This window comes from Somniosus microcephalus, chromosome 30, assembly GCF_052327205.1.
Source record: "Somniosus microcephalus isolate GS21.2 chromosome 30, FLI_Smic_1.0, whole genome shotgun sequence".
Taxonomy (NCBI): Eukaryota; Metazoa; Chordata; class Chondrichthyes; order Squaliformes; family Somniosidae; genus Somniosus; species Somniosus microcephalus.
The window spans coordinates 1,003,878-1,023,879 of record NC_141016.1 but is presented as its reverse complement, the minus strand read 5'-3'; the positions used below and the strand labels follow the sequence as shown (position 1 = coordinate 1,023,879).

The window sequence follows — 20,002 nt, the reverse complement described above, 5'->3', positions numbered from 1 at the left end:
ATTTCATTAGCAAGAGTCTGTAGTTTCAGGCCTTAAATAGAATGGCAGTGAGCAGGCTAGTCGAGTGTCTCTACTCCCAGGATAAGAAAGCTGACAGCTACAGATAAGGTGCAACATCGGCTGGTGCCTCCCAGATTTAGTAACCGTCAATCTGTGCAGTTTGCAGACACAGCTTGTTAGATGAAGAATTTTACTATACAACTGTAATATTGCATTATACGAAGTGAATAATGTTTATTGTAGATTCTCTTGTAAAATAAATGTTTTGTACTTGTTTTAGCGTATGAATATTACTGTGGAATCTACATTTTAAAAATAAAGCCTGAGGGGTCTAATGTGTAGAGAGTTTCATTGAAGGTCTCGAACAAAAATCAGAAATGTAAGTAAATAATGCAACAGGGATAAATACTGGCCAGGACACCGGGAGGACTCCTTGTTCTTCTTCATAAAGGTGCCATGAGATCTTTTACATCTACACGTGGGGGGGGGGGGGGGGGCGTGCCTCGGTTTATGTCCCATCCGAAGGACGGCCCCTCCGACAGTGCAGCACTCCCTCAGTACTGCCCCTCCGACAGTGCAGCGCTCCCTCAGTACTGCCCCTCCGACAGTGAGGCACTCCCTCAGCACTGCCCCTCTGACAGTGCGGCACTCCCTCAGTACTGCCCCTCCGACAGTGCGGCGTTCCCTCAGTACTGTCCCTCCGACAGTGCAGCACTTCCTCAGTACTGCCACTCCGACAGTGCTGCTCTCCGAGTACTGACCCTCCGACAGTGCAGCACTCCCTCATAGAGTCTTAGAGTTATACAGCACAGAAAGAGGCCCTTCGGCCCATCGTGTCTGCGCCGGCCATCAAGCCCGGTCTATTCTAATCCCATTTTCCAGCACTTGGTCCGTAGCCTTGTATGCTATGGCGTTTCAAGTGCTCATCTAAATGCTTCTTGAATGTTGTGAGGGTTCCTGCCTCTACCACCCTTTCAGACAGTGAGTTCCAGATCCCAACCACCCTCTGGGTGAAAAAGTTCTTCCTCAAATCCCCTCTAAACCTCCTGCCCCTTACCTTGAAACGATACCCCCTGGTTATTGACCCCTCTACTAAGAGGAAATGTCCCTTTGTATCTACCCTATCTATAACCCTCATAATTTTGTACACCTCAATCAGGTCAGTACTGCCCCTCCGACAGTGCTGCGCTCCCTCAGTACTGCCCTGAAGCCTCGGCCTAGATCACGTGCTCGTGTCTTGGAGTGGAGGCTCGATTCCACGACCTTCTGGCTCAGAGGCGAGAGTGCTACCCACTGAGCCAAGCTGACACTTGCGGCGGTGTTTGTAGAAAGCTCTGGTGGCACTGGCACCACCTGTATTTAACTATCTGGCAATTAATGATCTCAGAGCCAAGGCCCACACACTCACCAGCGGGATGTCCACACCCCACAGCTCGCCACCCAATTTACAGTTGATCTGTAGCAGGATCTTTTGGCAGATGCTTCTCATCCGAGCAGTCTGAGAGACCGTCCTCACATTAATCACCTGGGGGGGAGCAAAATCAGTGCGACATTACTGATTAACATAGCGGTGCTATGGCCACTTCTCGTAAGCGTTATGAGGTGGATAGTCCATTCCTGCACTTTATAGGAATACCTGGACACATGATAAAGAGCAAAACCCGATGGAGGAATCCAAATATCCATTAGTTTAAATGGATGGAATCGGGCAGGCTCCCTACGGGTGTACACTTTGAATCCATTTATCCTCTGTAACCCCACTTGATCCCCTCACTGCCCCCGGCTTCCTTTAACTGTGAGTCCAAGAATTGATTGATTCATCTGTCCAAGTGCCCCTTTATATGTTGACATTATAGTTAGGCAGATGATAGAACGAGCGCAAGACAAAGCAAGCAGAATAAAACAAAAGCAAAATACTGCGGAGCCTGCAAATCTAGAATAGAACCAGAAAATGCAGGCGATGCTCAGGTCAGCAGCATCTGTTCAGATCAATGACCTTTCATCAGAACTGGAAAAATGATGAAAGGGTTCGATAGAGTGGAGGGAGAGCAACTTTTCCCACTTGTGGGCGAGTCCAGAACAAGGGGGCATTAAATAGAAGATAGCCACAGACAGATCAAATAAAGAATTTAGGAGGAATTCTTTACGCCGAGTGGTGAGAATGTGGAACTCGCTGCCACATGGAGTGGTTGAAGCAGAGAGCATTGACGCAGTTAAAAGACGGCTTTGATGCGTATGTGAGGGATAAGGGAGCAGGGTGTGAAAAGGTATTTAGAGTTGGAGGAGGCTCGTGTCAAATAAACACTGGCATAGACTAGTACGATAGAGGGTTTTGACCTGCAACGTTGACTCTATTTTTCTCTCTCCACGGATGTTGCCTGGCCTGCTGAGTTTTTCCAGCATTTTCTGTTGTTATACTGGCATAGACTAGTTGGGCTGAATGGCCTGTTTCTGTGCTGTAGATTCTATGTAATCCCTCTGGCAATACAGCCTAAGAACCTATTTGCTCACTTTACCATGATGTCCAAATCCCTCTCTGGTGCCCTGTCCATTTATTTTATATTAGCGTTGCACACCATCCTTACTCAATCACATGGCTTGCATTCAACCACATTAAATGACCTCGGCCCCTTGTCAACTCAGCTCCCCAGTCTGTCCGGATCCATCTACATTTGATCAGTCTGTATAGCTATTGCTCGCAGTCCCTTCCATTTTAGTAGGATGTGCAAGCTTGTATTGTTGCTATTTCCACTTCCCACTCATTTGAGTTACGGAACCAAGGTGGGTAAATGGAGTCGAGATAGAGATCAGCCGTGATCTAACTGAACGGCGAACAGGCTTAAGGGGCTGAATGGCCTCTTCCCCTTCCTATAAATGTGTTAAAAGCTGCAACGGCCCAACACTGATCCCCGGGGTACTGCACTTTAATGGACAAGTGCAGTCCAAATGACACCAGCGGGATTTCAAGGCTTCAGAAGATGCGTGAGGATAAGGACCTTTCTACCACCAGACTCTTCCTGTTGGCCATGAGCTGAACTCTTACCTGTGAGGCTACCGGAGATTGCACACAGCAGAGTTTCTTAATGGCGTGGTACAGGTCATCACGGTTACCAGTCACGATACACACCACAATCTTAACTGAACCCTATGAAGGTGAAACACAAGTGGAACACATTTAAACCTCAAACCGATGTGAAGTTGCACCGTGTCAACATTCAACCGACTTGTTCCATCTTTAATGAAGTTTTGTGCTCGATAAGGTGATGGACACCAGCACTGGGAACACTTTCCACACCCAGTGTCACCACTGAGCACTGCCATATCCAGTACCAGCACGGTAGATGCACAGTTAAGCTCCCTCTACTCAGCCCCAATTTGTGTTCACCCACGTGCCTTTATTGGAGCAGTTTGACATTTCATACGAACATACAAATTAGGAGTCGTCGGCCACTCGGCCCTTCGAGCCTGCTCCACCATTCAGTAAGATCATGGCTGATCTGATTACTCCACATTCCCGCCTACCCCCAATAACCTTTCACCCCCTTGCTTACCAAGAATCTATCGACCACTGCCTTAAAAATATTCAAAGACTCTGCTTCCACCGCCCTCTGAGGAAAAATGCCTCCTCATCTCTGTCTTTAATGGGCGATTTTATTTTTAAACAGTGACCCCTAGTTCTAGATTCTCCCACAAGAGGAAACATCCTCTCCACATCCACCCTGTCCAGACCCCTCAGGATCTTGTATGTTTCAATCAAGTCACCTCTTACTCTTCTAAACTCCAGCCGATACAAGCCTAGCCTGTCCAACCTTTCCTCATAAGACAACCCGCCCATTCCAGGTGTTAGTCTAGTAAACCTTCTCTGAACTGCTTCCAACACATTTACATCCTTCCTTAAATAAGGAGACCAATATTGTACACAGTACTCCAGATGTGGTCTCACCAATGCCCTCTATAACTGAAGCATAACCTCCCTACTTTTGTATTCAATTCCCCTCACAATAAACAATAACATTCTATTAGCTTTCCTAATTACTTGCTGTACCTGCATTGTAACCTTTTGCGATTCATGCACTAGGACATCCAGATCCCTCTGCATCTCAGAGCTCTGCAATCTCTCACCATTTAGATAATATGCTTCTTTTTTATTCTTCCTGCCAAAATGGACAACTTCACATTTTCCCACATTATACTCCATTTGCCAGATCTTTGCCCACTCACTTAAGTTATCTATATCCCTTTGTTGCCTCCTTATGTCCTCTTCACAATTTACTTTCCTACCTATCTTTGTGTCATCAGCAAATTTAGCAACCATACCTTCGGTCCCTTCATCCAAGTCATTTATATAAATTGTAAAAAGTTGAGGCCCCAGCACTGATCCCTGTGGCACACCACTCGTTACATCTTGCCAATCAGAAAATGACCCATTTATGCCTACTCTCTGTTTCCTGTTAGCTAGCCAATCTTCTATCCATGCCAATATGTTACCCTCTACACCATGAGCTTTTATTTTCCGCAATAACCTTTGATGTGGCACCTTATCAAATGCTTTCTGGAAATCTAAGTACAGTACATCCACTGGTTCCCCTTTATCCACAGCACATGTTACTTCCTCAAAGAACTCCAATAAATTGGTTAAACATGATTTCCCTTTCACAAAACCATGTTGACTCTGCCTGATTACTTTGAACTTTTCTAAGTGCCCTGCTGTAACGTCTTTAATAATAGCTTAACATCTATCCTAGGGAAGATGTTAGAAGCTAACTGGCCTGTAGTTTCCTGCTTTCTGTCTCCCTCCCTTTTTGAATAAAGGAGTTACATTCGCTATTTTCCAATCTAATGGAAACTTCCCCGAATTTAGGGAATTTTGGAAAATTAAAACCAACGCATCAACTATCGCACTAGCCACTTCTTTTAAGACCCTCGGATGAAGTCCATCAGGACCCGGGGACTTGTCAGCCCGCAGCTCCAACAATTTGCTCAGTACCACTTCCCTGGTGATTGTAATTTTCTTGCGTTCCTCCCTCCCTTCCATTTCCTGATTTACAGCTATTTCTGGGATGTTACTTGTATCCTCTATAGTGAAGACCGATGCAAAATACCTGTTCAATTCAACTGCCATCTCCTTATTTTCCATTAATTCCCCAGACTCACTTTCTATAGGATCAACGCTCACTTTGTTAACTCTTTTTAAAATATCTATAGAAACTCTTACTATGTTTTTATATTTCTAGCTAGCTTTCTCTCATACTCTAATTTTTCTCTCATTAATCTTTTAGTCATTCTTTGCTGTTTTTTATATTCTGTCCAATTTTCTGACCTGCCACCCATCTTTGCGCAATTATATGCTTTTTCTTTAAGTTTGATACTATCTTTAACTTTTTTAGTTAACCACGGATGGTGGGTCCTCCCCTTGGAATGTTTCTTTCTTGTTGGAATGTATATATTCTGTGTATTTTGAAATATCCCCTTAAATGTCTGCCACTATAACTCTATTGACCTATCCCTTAACCTAATTTGCCAGTTCACTTTAGCTAGCTCTGCTTTCATGCCCTCATAATTGCCCCTATTTAAGTTTAAAATACTAGTCTTGGACCCACTCTCCTCTCTCTCAAACTGAATGTAAAATTCAATCATATTATGATCGCTGCTACCTAGGGGCGCCTTCACTATGAGGTCACTAATTAATCCTATCTCGTTGCACAATACCAGGTCGAGTATAGCCTGCTCTCTGGTTGGCTCCAGAACGTGTTGTAAGAAACTATCCCGAAAACATTCCATAAACTCCTCATCTAGGCTACCTTTGCCCATCTGATTTTTCGAGTCTATATGCAAATTAAAATCCCCCACGATTATTGCCGTACCCTTTTGACAAGCTCCCATTATTTCTTCCTTCATACTCCATCTTACCATGTGGTTACTGTTAGGGGCCTGCACACCACTCCCACAAGTGACTTCTTGCCTTTATTATTTCTCATCGCGCAAACGCAACAGCCAATTTGTGTACAGCAAGGCATCACAAACAGCAATGAGACAAATGTCCGGCGAATCTATTTTGGTGGTTGAGGGATAAACTGGGAGAATCCGGTGATGGATCTTTTACATCCACCTGAGGGGACAGACAGAGCCCCGGTTTAACGTCCGTTCTGAAAGACGGCGCCTCCATGAAGCTGCCTTGTTTTTTTAATGTCTTAAAAGAAGCAACCAGAAAGAGGGAGATCAGCAACATAGCACGTGAGGAGCCGAGAAGGCAAATAAGCACCCTGGCCGCTCTGAGGCGGCCCTGGCGAGCTCCAGAGCTGCGTCAGCACACTGTCCGACACGACTGCATACATCGAACACAATTATACACTACACACATCAGTGGGTTTTCATTTTGAAAACTACATTTGTTCCAACTGAGATGCAAAAGTGCAACCTGTAACGTACGTTGCTCTCCAGGTGCGACTGCAGAGTTCTGACGTAGGTCTGGGTGCGATCGTCCTTCAGCTCAACATACGCAGGCTGCTGGAAGGTAATTCCGATGGGCTCGGCCACCTTCGACATGACGTCGACCAGGTCCTTGGCATGTGTCGCACTGTGTTTGGTGTAAAAGAGAGCCCAGCATTGCACTGGGACCTGTGCTCAAAGCAAAAATTCAACACCATTACAAGCATTCTGAAAGAAAACTCATTCCTTTTTGCCCTTCTATATTCCAAGTACACTTTTAAATGGTTACAATCCCTGTCGCAAAAGTTACTTATGGCAACGCTCTAATAACCTGCTGTGTGGGGAAAAAAATCCTTCTGGTTTCCCCCTTTGCTCTCGTTTCACTACTTGTTGCGTTAGCCGTGGCTCTGTGGGTAGCACTCCCGCCCGAGCCCCACTCCAGAGAAATGAGCACAAAAATCTAGGCCGACACCAGTGCAGTACTGAGGGAGCGCCGCACTGTCGGAGGGGCAGTACTGAGGGAGCGCCGCACTGTCAGAGGGGCAGTACTGAGGGAGTGCTGCACTGTCAGAGGGGCAGTACTGAGGGAGTGCTGCACTGTCGGAGGGTCAGTACTGAGGGAGCGTCGCACTGTCGGAGGGGCAGTACTGAGGGAGTGCCGCACTGTCGGAGGGTCAGTACTGAGGGAGCGTCGCACTGTCGGAGGGGCAGTACTGAGGGAGTGCCGCACTGTCGGAGGGGCAGTACTGAGGGAGCGCCGCACTGTCGGAGGGGCAGTACTGAGGGAGTGCCGCACTGTCGGAGGGGCAGTACTGAGGGAGCGCCGCACTGTCGGAGGGGCAGTACTGAGGGAGCGCCGCACTGTCGGAGGGGCAGTACTGAGGGAGTGCCGCACTGTCGGAGGGGCAGTACTGAGGGAGTGCCGCACTGTCGGAGGGGCAGTACTGAGGGAGCGCCGCACTGTTGGAGGGGCCGTCTTTCAGATGAGATTTTAAACTGAGGCTCTGAGATGTTAAACTATGTCAACATTCATGATTACATTGATAGATAGTTGAAGGAAAAAGGGGATGAAGGGATTTATAAATGGAATTAGGGCTAATTGCATGCGTGGAGCAGAAATGCCGACATGAACTGGTTGCCCATTGGCCTGTTTCCGTGTTGTGACTTCTACATACTCGATAACTGAACTGAATTCATCAATAAATCTTTGCTTAAGTCTGGCCTATCACTGTGAAACAAAGAGAGAACCGCTCAGCCTGTGTAACAGTCAGAGGGCTGCGTCCATCCCCTGTAGTGCTTACCGTCGAGATCGCTTTCTCCCGCGCAACCTCTCTCGACCAGTTAACGTCAGCCCCGCTAGGAAATGACTTGTGTCGTAGGATGATCTTCTCAGGAGGTAGGACTCTTCCCTCCGTCTGTCCAGAGAATTCAGCCAAGAGAAAAAAATGCAAAGGATTAAATTACTGCAATCATTGAGTCAGACGTACTATGAGGGTATACTATCTTCAGCGCCGAGGAGGAGCTAACCGGTGGCTTGTTTTCGATAAATATTCACTCTTTCTCCCTCCCAAAAAAAGTCCCATTTCTTCCAGTTCTATCACCTTCTTTCCCAAAAGGTGTCAGCTGTGGCTCAGTGGGTACGACGCTCACCTCCGAACCAGAAGGTCGTGGGTTCAAGTCCCACGCTAAAGACTTAAGCACATAATTCAGGCCGACACTCCCAGAGTGCTGCACTGTCAGAGGTGCCATCTTTCGGATGAGACGTTAAGCCGAGGCCCTGTCTGCCCTCTGAGGTGGACATAAGACTCCATGGCACCCTTTCGCAGCAGAGCAGGGGCGTTATTCCCAGTGTCCTGGCCAACATCACTAAAACAGAAAATCTGATCATTATCCAATTGCTGTTTGTGGGAGCTTGCTGTGCGCAAATTATCTGCCGCGTTTCCTACAACAGTGACTACACTTCAAAAGTAGTTAATTGGCTGTAAAGCGCTTTGGGACATCCTGGGGTCGTGAAGAGCGCTGTAGAAATGCCAATCTTTTCTTTCTTGGATCTCTCTAAACCACGCGCCATTCCTCACCCATTGCAGCGGGACAGGTAACCTGCTGCCAGACTCCACCATGGCCAGCCTGAAGCAGCTGGCAGAAGTTGATGGCTGGCTCGCTACCATCCCCTTGCTCACGTGGCTAACTACCAAACTCACACCGGGGAGAATCAGCAACTCCACACCCAGTTGCTTTTCAGCATCACACAATGGAGCGCCAAGGACTCTCTACACCCTGTGCGAGAACGCCTCAGGAGATGGGCTCTTGGATTTCCCCTTCGCCACGTGGGGGATGTGCCCAGCCTGTGCTTGTGACATCCCCCTCCCACCCCAAGGTCTCAGATCGGGAAGCTGCCTCCCTACAGGGCGAAGCACGAATTCCCACCTTATAAATGTCATCATCTATGACAAGCCCCCACAGCGCCAGCTCCTCCCGGGCTGTGGCGTTTTTCTTGATGTTGTTCAGGAGTTTTTTCAAAGCCAGATGGCGCTGCTCTGGATTCAGGTTGACCTCCACAGACAGGTCCTGCAAGATCAAACAAAATCCAGAAATCAGAACCACCACTAGAAGCAGAGTTATATTCTCTGGTGCCCGCCAGCCGTGGCTCAGTGGGCAGCACTCTCGCCTCCGAGTCAGAAGGTCGTAGGTTCAAGCCCCACTCCAGAGACTTGAACACACAATCCAGGCCGATACTCCCGGTGCAGTACTGAGGGAGTGCTGCACTGTCGGTGGTGCCGCCTTTCGGATGAGACATTAAACTGAGGCCCCGTCTGCGCTCTCTCTCAGGTGGACGTAAAAGATCTTACAGCCACAATTTCGAAGAAGAGCAGGGGAGTTCTGCCCGGTGTCCTGGCTAATATTTATCCCTCAAACAGATTATCTGGTCATCATCACATTGCTGTTTGCTGGACCTTGCTGTGACTACACTTCAAAAGTAGTTAATTGGCTGTGAAGCGCTTTGGGACGTCCTGAGATAGTGAAAGGTGCTATATAAATGCAAGTCTTTCTGAAAGATCTCATAAGGACCAGCTGCTGCCATCAGGGGTAAATTTAAGCTGTTGTGGATTGGAATAATCACGGCTTACCACTGGGTAGTAAACATGCCAAGAAACAGTCGGAAGAGTCCGTGCAGTCTGACAGTCAGAGTATCTGCCATAGACACCGTCTCGGGATCAATAGCCTGGCTTACTCGTGAAAGCAGGTCAAGTCTTACTTTTATTTGACTCTCACTGCCCGATATCTATTTTTCCGATAACATAACCTGGGGATGTAACATTAGCATCCCCATGCGACCCAGAACAGATCGTGTCTTTCGCACAAGCATTTCTCCAATCTCTTCAGTTGAAGAGAGGGTGATAGACACATTAAGCTGCTTTAATACACAGTAAGGTGAACACACAGCAACAGTTCTGATCAGATTCACCTTGGTGCAATTGATGAAGCTTATGTTCACATACTGATATAAAAACAATGAATGCGCTACAGTACCCCACTTTGGTGGGTTCTCAGAGTTGACTCAAACAGAAAAATTCCTGTGCAGTCTGTCCTACATCCTAGGGCAGTATCTCCTCTCCCCGCAGTGTCTTGGTTTTCTTCGCCTGCTTTTTGCTGCCTGCACAGCATCCCGTTACCCTGAAAGCCCTTTTCTATTTAACGGACAACACAATATTCCCTTTAAGCTGCGTGCGTGCGCACAGCAATCTTGAAGATACGGCGCAGGCCGCTCACAAGCTCTCAATGTGCGTCCGGCAAAATATTTAAAGGCACTGCCGCACATAACGAAGACATTTTAGAGCGAACACTGGCTCGGGGTGATTTTTCCGATTACCTGGAGCAGCTAATGAATTGCCTGTTGCCAAGTCCCTGAGGAGAACACCTTCTAATTAACCACCTTCCCAGGAGCCTTCCCCCCCCACCTTGTGAAAGCACACTTGGGCTTAAAAAATTCCAATGCAACTCATTTTCAATTACTCTCTGGAAAAATGTCACATCCTGAAAGGTGAGAACTGCTTTCCATTTTCCCCTAGGGCCACACTTTGTGCAGGTCATGTTACAACCACTTTGTCTAAGAGGGCTAGTTTTACAATGACTGAAGGGTCGAACTCCATTCTCATTATTAATGCGATTTCTACCGGTGTTCTCTGATAAATTAATTCTCGAGGCTTGGGCATGTTGGCAAGGCTGACATTTATTGCCCATCCCTAGTTACCCTCAAGAAGTGCTGATACAACTGAGTGACTTGCTGGGCCACTTCAGAGGGCAGTTAAAAGTCAACCACGTTGGTGTGGGTCTGGAGTCACATTTAAAAAAAATTAGTTTATGGGATGTGGGCGTTGCTGGTGAGCCGCCTTCTTGAACCGTTGCAGTCCGTGTGGTGAAGGTGCTCTCACAGTGTTGTTAGGGAGGGAGTTCCAGGATTTTGACCCAGCGACGATGAAGGATCGGTGATATACTTCTAAGTCAGGATGGTGTGAGACCTGGAGGGGAACTTGGAGGTGGTGGTGTTCCTATGCGCCTGCTGCCCTTGTCCTTCTAGGTAGTAGAGGTTGCGGGTTTGGGAGGTGCTGCCGAAGAAGCCTTGGCGAGTTGCTGCAGTGCATCTTCTAGATGGTACACACTGCAGCCACGGTGCGCCAGTGGTGGAGGGAGTGAATGTTTAAGGTGGTGGATGGGGTGTCAATCAAGCGGGCTGCTTTGTCCTGGATGGTGTCGAGCTTCTTGAGTGTTGTTGGAGCTGCACTCATCCAGGCAAGTGGAGAGTATTCCATCACACTCCTTACTTGTGCCTTGGAGATAGTGGAAAGGCTTTGGGGAGTCGGGAGGTGAGACACTCGCCGCAGAATACCTAACCTCTGACCTGCTCTTGTTGCCACAGTGTTTATGTGGCTGGTCCAGTTAAGTTTCTGGTCAATGGTGATCCCCAGAATATTGATGCTGGGAGATTCGGCGATGGTAATGCTGTTGAATGTCCAGGGGCGGCAGTTAGACTCTTGCTTGTTGGAGATAGTCATTGCCTGGCACTTCTGTGGCGCGAATGTTACCTGCCATTTATCAGCCCAAGCTTGAACGTCGTCCCAAACCCGCAACCTCCACCACCTAGAAGGACAAGGGCAGCAGGCGCATGGGAACACCAACAAGTTCCCCTCCAAGTTACACACCATCCTGACTTGGAAGTATATCGGCCATTCCCTGATCGTCGCTGGGTCAAAATCCTGGAACTCCCTCCCTAACAGCGCTGTGGGAGCACCTTCACCACACGGACTGCAGCGGTTCAAGAAGGCGACTCACCACCACCTTCTCAAGGGCAATTAGGGATGGGCAATAAATGCTGGCTTAGCCAGCGACACCCACATCCCAGGAATTGATTTTTTTAAAACATAACCACGACGCAACCGAACCCCCAATTTTGGGGCTGGTATTCAGTGATTCCACCAATTTTCACCATAAATTGGTGGACATGCTGAATACTCAACCCCTGCCTCTAAAGGCCTCTTTTGTTGAATCCTTCTCTAGTTTATCAATACTGCTATGGTCAGTGCTCCCTGGACCTTCCCCTGATGTCTAAGCTATAAATACACCCTCCTACGGCATTTCTTGCATCTGTAATGTGTTGAAATCAAGACACCACGTCTCCGACTCTTCCATATGGCCTCAGGATTGAGAGACTCCTTCTCTTCCTCAGTCTTCCCTCCCTCCTATAAATGGACGGGCTTTGCATCTTAAGTGTGATATCATCCAACCCACCATCTTCTTGACTCATCTAATCAACCTGGTGGCGTCCTGCAGAACAGGGGCGAGTGCTTCATTTAGGTTAAGGGGAGATTTAATAGAGTTGTTCAAAATTATGAGGGGTTCTGATAGAGTGGATCGGGAGAAACCGTTTCCAGTGGCAGGAGAATCAGTAACCAGAAGACACAGATTTAAGATAATTGGCAAAAGAACCAGCGGGCAAATGAGGAGAATGTTTTTTACGCAGCGAGTTGTTGTGATCTGGAACGCGCTGCTTGAAAGGGCGGTGGAAGCAGATTCACTAATAACTTTCAAAAGGGAATTGGAGAAATACTTGAAAAGGAGAAAAAGAGGGCGATGGGGAAAGAGCAGGGGAGTGGGATTAATTGCAGAGCTCTACCAAAGAGCCGGCACAGGCACGATGGGCTGAATGGCCTCCTTCTGTGTTGTGTGATTCTATGATAAAGAAAAAGTTGACATCACTATTGCTGCAAACAAACTCTGCTGAGCCAAACATCAGGCATCTGCCCACAGTGGCCAATGGCACTGGTTAGACAGCATTCTCTGAGCCAAACATCAGGCATCTGCCCACAGTGGCCAACGGCACTGGTTAGACAGCATTCTCTGAGCCAAACATCAGGCATCTGCCCACGGTGACCAACGGCACTGGTTAGACAGCATTCTCTGAGCCAAACATCAGGCATCTGCCCACAGTGGCCAACGGCACTGGTTAGACAGCATTCTCTTCCAGGCACAAAGATACATTTGAAGAAGCGTTGAAAGTGAAGTGGAAGAAAATCAGCAGAACCACTACTTGCCCTCATTGCGCGGAAATCCTTCCTCATCTGATCGGGTATCCCAGTCATGAAGGACAGCTCGGGCACGAGAAGGATTTCATTGTGGATAATCTAACAAAAAATGGACAACGGCTAAATTTTAAAAATCGGCCTTGGTATTGAGACCAGCTTACCCACAGAAAATAAACAGTCTCTAGTCCTACACTAAGTGGGCGATTCCATTCCGGCCTACACTTCCGAACCAGCACTGTACAACAGGCAAACACCGTATCTTGATGGCAATACGTGAGGCACAAACACGAATCCCAACACACGTCATACAACACACTCCAGAAAGGATATCACGACCTTGGAGAGGGTGCAGAGAAGATTTACTAGAATGGTTCCAGGAGAGACTAGAGAAGCTGGGATTGTTCTCTGTAGAGCAGAGGTGGTTAAAGGGTGATTTAATACAGGCGCTTGAAATAATGAATGGCTTTGATAGTAGATGGGGAGAAACTATGTCCAGTGGCAGGAGGGTCGGACACCAGAGGACAGAGATTTATGATAATTAGCGAAAGAACCCGAGGGGAGATGAGGAGAATGTTTTTTACACAGCGAGTTGTTGTGATCTGGAATGCGCTGCCTGAAAGGGCGGTGGAAACAGATTCAAGAGTAACTTTCAAAAGGGAATTGGATAAATACTTGAAGTGGAGAAAATTTGCGGGGATACGGGGAACGAGCAGGGGAGTGGGATTAATTGGAGAGCGCTTTCAAAGACCCTATGATTCTATGTCGCACCTGTCCCTGTGGTCCAAGCTTCTGCTTGGGTCGATGTACGAGGAGAGGCTGCTGCAGATCCTGGATGCTAATCCCATAGGTTTTGCTGCAATAGTAAATTCAACAAGTCAATGACAGCAGCTTAACCCCACTAAAGCGCAGTGTGAGACACCACACCACTACTTCACAGGAGGAGATTGCGACTATCACTCCATATTCTGGTAACTAAACACCTGCTGACCTGTAATAGTCACAAAAGGTAATGTCCTTCCCATCGGCCATCTGGAAGGAGCTCGATGGAGCCTTGTCCCAGTCAATGTCATCAATACGGTAGGTGCGATTGTTGTATTTGGTCATTATGATGCTGCCTACCAACTGCTTCATACAGTCATCCTGGAAGTTCTCACTGCTCTTCTGGTATATAGCCTGCCTGCAAAGAAAGGCATCACACGGGGTAGAACACGCTGGCGTGAACAGGAGCAAATAGAACTCAACAAGAATGTGGAACTCGCTACCACAAGGAGTGGTTGAGGTGAACAGCATAGATGCATTTAAGGGGAAGGATAAGTACATGAGGGAGAAAGGAATAGAAGGGCATGCTGATCGGATGAGATGAAGAGGGGTGGGAGGAGGCTCGTGTGCAGCATAAACACCGGCACGGACCAGTTGAGCCGAACAGCCTGTTTCTGTGCTGTAAATACTAGGCCGGAGGGGAGTCTACACATTACACAGAGTTTGCAACAAGGAGGGTGGAATAAGAAACCAGGAAGGAACTAGGCAAGATTCCGGTCAACAAATGGGACTCAGGGTTATTAGAAACACAATACTGGGGATATGTGGGCCAGATGGGCTGAAGGGCCTCTCCTGCCCAAAACTGTTACTGTGTTACTAACCCAGCATCATTACAATGGACAATCTCCAAGGAGCAAACACAAAGCTACCACCAGAAAACAGCACAGGAGGCGGCCATTCAGCCCCTCGGGCCTGCTCTGCCATACAATTAGACCATGGATGATCTGTACCTCAACTCCATTTGCCCGCCGTTGCTCCATATCCCTCGATACCCTTGCCCAACAAAAATCTACCGATCTCAGGCTTGAAAGCCCCAATTAACCCCCAGCATCCACGGTCTTTTAGGAGACAGTTCCAGATTTCCACTACCTTTGTGTGCAAAAGTGCTTCCTGATTTCACTCCTGAACAACCGAGCTCTAATTTTAAGATCATGTCCCCTTGTTCTCGATTCCTCACCAGAGAAAATAGTTTCTCTCCATCTACCCTAGCAAATACTTTTAACATTTTAAACACCTCGATCAGATCACCCCTCAATCTTCTATACTCAAGAGAATACAAGACCAAGGTCATGTAACCTGTCCTCATAATTTAACCCTCTAAGGAACAATGGATTCAAGGCTGAAACCAGTGGCAGTGGAATAGAGAAAACAAAAATACCATAAATCTACCAATCTTCAGACTGGTGCAGGAGTAATTCAGAATCTAAAGTATGCTGGCGGAATCTCCGCCCCTGGGATCATGCGTTCAATGCTGCCCGCCTGCTTACCCAGGGTTCATGAGTACAGCGAGTCAGGAAAGTAAACACTTCAGGAAGGAAGATTCACCTAGAGTTTAAGCACAGCTTGTCTTTTGAAAGTACAGTGGGTTACTAGATCAGGAGATGATAAACCAATTTATAAAGACCACATCTCGGAGGAACAAAGAGGAATGAGTTAAATATGCAGGAACTTAAACCGATACTCACATAACATTGATGACGGAATCATTACGGACTACTTTATGGGACACATCAACCAGTAACATCAATCCTCCATCAGTCCTTCGTATGCTTGCTGAGTATCCTGGCCATATCTGCAGCCTGCACAACAGAAACTCCCCTTAGAAACACAAAACTGAAAATTGTCCTTGGCTGAGACAACCTGGCAAGTGCACATTTGTTGCCCGTTTCTAGTTGCCTGTTTTCTCGTGATTGGCAGGTTCCGGTCCCTCAATCTACGCTGTAACCCTATCTGTGGTTCTCCTACAATACCCAGAACGGCAAGCAATACTCCAACTACAGCCTAACTGATCTCTTGAATAAATTCAACATCACTTCCTTGTTTTATATTCCCTGTCTGCATGTATAAAACCCAGAATCCCATCTGCCTTCCCTGCCACCTTACAAGCTCTATACGCTGATGCTCCTCATTCGCTGTTTCCACCACCCCCCCCCCCCACCCACGTTCTAAGTCTCATCAGTTTAGGCTTTCACTGTTCATTTCACCCCAAAATGTACTAGTTCACATCTCTCTGCGTTAAACTGCGACTGCCACCTCTTTGCCCACTCTGTGAAGCTGTCCTACTCCTACAATTCCTTGCAGTTAGGGGACTGAAGGAGGAGGAAAGGTTAGAAAAGCTCTTTGGACGTGAAAGGTGGCGAATGAGAGGGGACCTTACAGAAGTGTAGAAGGTAATTATTGGAACACAAAGGTTAATCCTGTTAAATGGTAAGTTGAAGACTAATGTCAGCAAGTGCTGCTTCTTCTATATACACAGGCTGATCTGTGGATAGGGAAACGGAGGAAATATTTGGAGGAGGCAGCTAGCTCATCGCGTTGCCAGGTTTCATGGGCTTCTATCAAAAGGTAAGCTACGGGGAACAATTGGCTCCCTCCTCCGCACTATGCTAGCCAATCTGTAATAACCAGGTTGGTACTGTACTCCTTTCCAGAAGATTGGAAGTACATTTAATATCCTCCCACCCTCAGGCACTGCTCCAGTTCTTTAAGAAGTTCTAAAAAAAGACCCCCCGATGCATCGCTAATTTCCTCCGTTAATTCCTGCAGATTCTGGGATGTACCCCACCTGACTCACAGACCCACTGGCTAATTAAGCTGACGAACGTTCGTCAGTCACCTTTACCTGACCATCACAACGAGGTCATTAATAGGCTGTTGAAAACGATACTGTGCCATTAACCACACTCACCTGTATTGAGGGAGAACAATTGCATTTTTTGGGTCATAGAAATTTCGTCCGACCAATTTTAATTCCAGAATCCTCATAGCTCTGTATAAAAAGAAAGCAGTGTGTTCAACAGCACCCTTACAGACTGGCTAGTCCCTTGCAATATACAGTGAAATAAAGGTCAAGGATCCGTCGCAGTGCCCACTATAGCAGTCAACACCAAAACATACTTACTGAAAATCCACAGAAACACAGCCTGGCATCACACTCCAGCCTAGACCGTATCCTCCGCCTTCCGCCCTGTACTTAAGAGTTTCTGCTGCTATGGTAAATCACTCCCTACTATTCCTCTTCAATTCTAGGTTGCTGCAATGATCCCTCAAACTTCCTTCTCTGCTCACTCAATTGGTTCTTCGTCAGTAGTTTTCGAACACGAGTTGAGGGGTGCGAGCCCCGACCGAGGGGTAACACGAGTCGAGGGGTGCGAGCCCCGACCGAGGGGTAACACGAGTCGAGGGGTGCGAGCCCCGACCGAGGGGTAACACGAGTCGAGGGGTGCGAGCCCCGACCGAGGGGTAACACGAGTCGAGGGGTGCGAGCCCCGACCGAGGGGCAACACGAGTCGAGGGATGCGAGCCCCGACCGAGGGGCAACACGAGTCGAGGGGTGCGAGCCCCGACCGAGGGGCAACACGAGTCGAGGGGTGCGAGCCCCGACCGAGGGGCAACACGAGTCGAGGGGTGCGAGCCCCGACCGAGGGGCAACACGAGTCGAGGGGTGCGAGCCCCGACCGAGGGGCAACACGAGTCGAGGGGTGCGAGCCCCGACCGAGGGGCAACACGAGTCGAGGGGTGCGAGCCCCGACCGAGGGGCAACACGAGTCGAGGGGTGCGAGCCCCGACCGAGGGGCAACACGAGTCGAGGGGTGCGAGCCCCGACCGAGGGGCAACACGAGTCGAGGGGTGCGAGCCCCGACCGAGGGGCAACACGAGTCGAGGGGTGCGAGCTCCGATTGAGGGCTGAGGGGGGTAACACGAGTCGAGGGGTGCGAGCCCCGATTGAGGGGTAACACGAGTCGAGGGGTACGAGCTCCGATTGAGGGGTAACACGAGTCGAGGGGTACGAGCTCCGATTGAGGGGTAACACGAGTCGAGGGGTACGAGCTCCGATTGAGGGGTAACACGAGTCGAGGGGTACGAGCTCCGATTGAGGGGTAACACGAGTCGAGGGGTACGAGCCCCGATTGAGGGGTAACACGAGTCGAGGGGTACGAGCCCCGATTGAGGGCCGAGGGGGGTAACACGAGTCGAGGGGTGCGAGCCCTGATTGAGGGTAACACAAGTCGAGGGGTGCGAGCCCCGATTGAGGGCCGAGGGGGGTGGATGGGGGGGTAAATGAAGGCTCAACTGCTTCTCCGAGGCCCAAGTGGCTGCAGCCTAACTCAAATCACCCTGGGTTTCTTTGCTCCAAATCAGGTTCATTTCGGCCTGCTTGGTTTCAGTAATATCCGTTGCTCCCCAAGGCGGATCCCGTTTTTTTTCCATTATGGAATGGACTCACGTTGCTAAATGTATCCCCCTCAACATTGAACGGGTTATTGTGTCTTTCGCACATGCTCTCACGTACGTCTCTCCAATCTTTCAGTAGGTACACTTTTTAAACGCTTTAGTGAGATGAAGCCAGAATGAAACATTAAGCGGCTTTATTTCTCAGGCAGAAGAACATGCAGAGCAACAATGATCGGACTCACTTAATCCAATCAATACAACTTGCCTTCACACAGTGCAAAATAATAAACGCACTACGTTTCCCCACATCAGTGGGTCATCATACTTGACAAAACAAAATAACTTCTAACTCCCCCTCCTCTATCCTAACCGAGGCTCAAAAACAGCCCGCCCAGGCAGCTTTCTGTTTAAAAACCGGCCAGTGTGCGTTTCTGTCCCTATTTTATCTTGCAACCCGAAAGGAGGCAGACAACCCCTGTTCAACATTCAGGAGCAAGGACTTCCCAACACAATGGGCGGGAGGTGTTCCTCAATTACCGAGACAGGTTAACAAATTACTTGCTTTTGGTCTTTGGGGCACCAACCTTAAAGCCAAGCGATGAGCAGTCCAATCACCTTTCATCTCCAGTGCTCTTTTTAAAAAATTATGTGAATACACTTTGCTTTAAAAACACAACATTTAAATGCAACTCTTTCCAAATCCTCTCTGTGGAAAACTGGTTAAAAAATCCCAAAGAGAGAGAAAGTGAGATGATCCGTGTAAGCTGTTTGCACAAGGAGACAGCACCCATATTACCTTCTGAATACCACGTTGTAGTAGGGGATGCAGAGATCAGAGGTTGGCTGCAGGATCTTGGTCATTTGAATTTTAATGTTCACCTCCGACCCGTCAGTTTTTCTGTGTGATTTGAGAATGACCACCTAGCATGAAACACCAGATTAGGAACTCGGCTTCAAGCGATGCACAAACTGGAACAGCCCAGCTACAGGACGGCTTCTCGAGCATCTGACTCTGGAGTCATTGCCAAACACCAAAGCGCAAACCTGAGCCGGTTTAGCCTCACTGCGACTGCATAAAGAGCATCTTTAGGAGGCACCACCTCCTGTTTCCCATATTTAGCACTGGCAATGCAGAAATAATGACGTTATTTAATATTACAGAAAGTTAATAGTTTCAAACAATTGCCCAATGGAAAACCGTTTCTATTTTCACAACTAACAGATCCTGCGCTACAAACTGTGACCCATCTCACCCCTGTGCTCACTGACCTACACTGACAAACTGTGACCCATCACCCTGTGCTCACTGACCTACACTGACAAACTGTGACCCATCACCCCTGTGCTCACTGACAAACTGTGACCCATCATCACCCCTGTGCTCACTGACCTACACTGACAAACTGTGACCCATCGCCCCTGTGCTCACTGACCTACACTGACAAACTGTGACCCATCACCCCTGTGCTCACTGACCTACACTGACAAACTGTGACCAATCACCCGTGCTCACTGACCTACACTGACAAACTGTGACCCATCACCCCTGTGCCCCATCACCCCTGTGCTCACTGACCTACACTGACAAACTGTGACCCATCACCCCTGTGCTCACTGACCTACACTGACAAACTGTGACCCATCGCCCCTGTGCTCACTGACCTACACTGACAAACTGTGACCCATCACCCCTGTGCTCACTGACCTACACTGACAAACTGTGACCCATCGCCCCTGTGCTCACTGACCTACACTGACAAACTGTGACCCATCACCCC

At 48.3% G+C, this 20,002-nt stretch overlaps 1 protein-coding gene across 1 annotated transcript in view; it reads right to left on the bottom strand.

Annotated features, from left to right (window-relative positions):
- piwil2 (piwi-like RNA-mediated gene silencing 2) overlaps window positions 1-20,002 on the bottom strand; it is a 79,533-nt gene that overhangs the window by 36,014 nt on the left and 23,517 nt on the right. The window contains exons 8-18 of the mRNA XM_085970875.1: window positions 19,021-19,145; window positions 16,738-16,818; window positions 15,515-15,628; window positions 13,999-14,187; window positions 13,779-13,863; window positions 13,020-13,109; window positions 8,857-8,997; window positions 7,731-7,844; window positions 6,430-6,618; window positions 3,044-3,145; window positions 1,409-1,525 (exon numbers count right to left, since the gene is read on the bottom strand). Coding sequence (XP_085827001.1) covers window positions 1,409-1,525; window positions 3,044-3,145; window positions 6,430-6,618; window positions 7,731-7,844; window positions 8,857-8,997; window positions 13,020-13,109; window positions 13,779-13,863; window positions 13,999-14,187; window positions 15,515-15,628; window positions 16,738-16,818; window positions 19,021-19,145 — 1,347 coding nt within the window. The remainder of the gene's footprint in view (window positions 1-1,408; window positions 1,526-3,043; window positions 3,146-6,429; window positions 6,619-7,730; window positions 7,845-8,856; window positions 8,998-13,019; window positions 13,110-13,778; window positions 13,864-13,998; window positions 14,188-15,514; window positions 15,629-16,737; window positions 16,819-19,020; window positions 19,146-20,002) is intronic.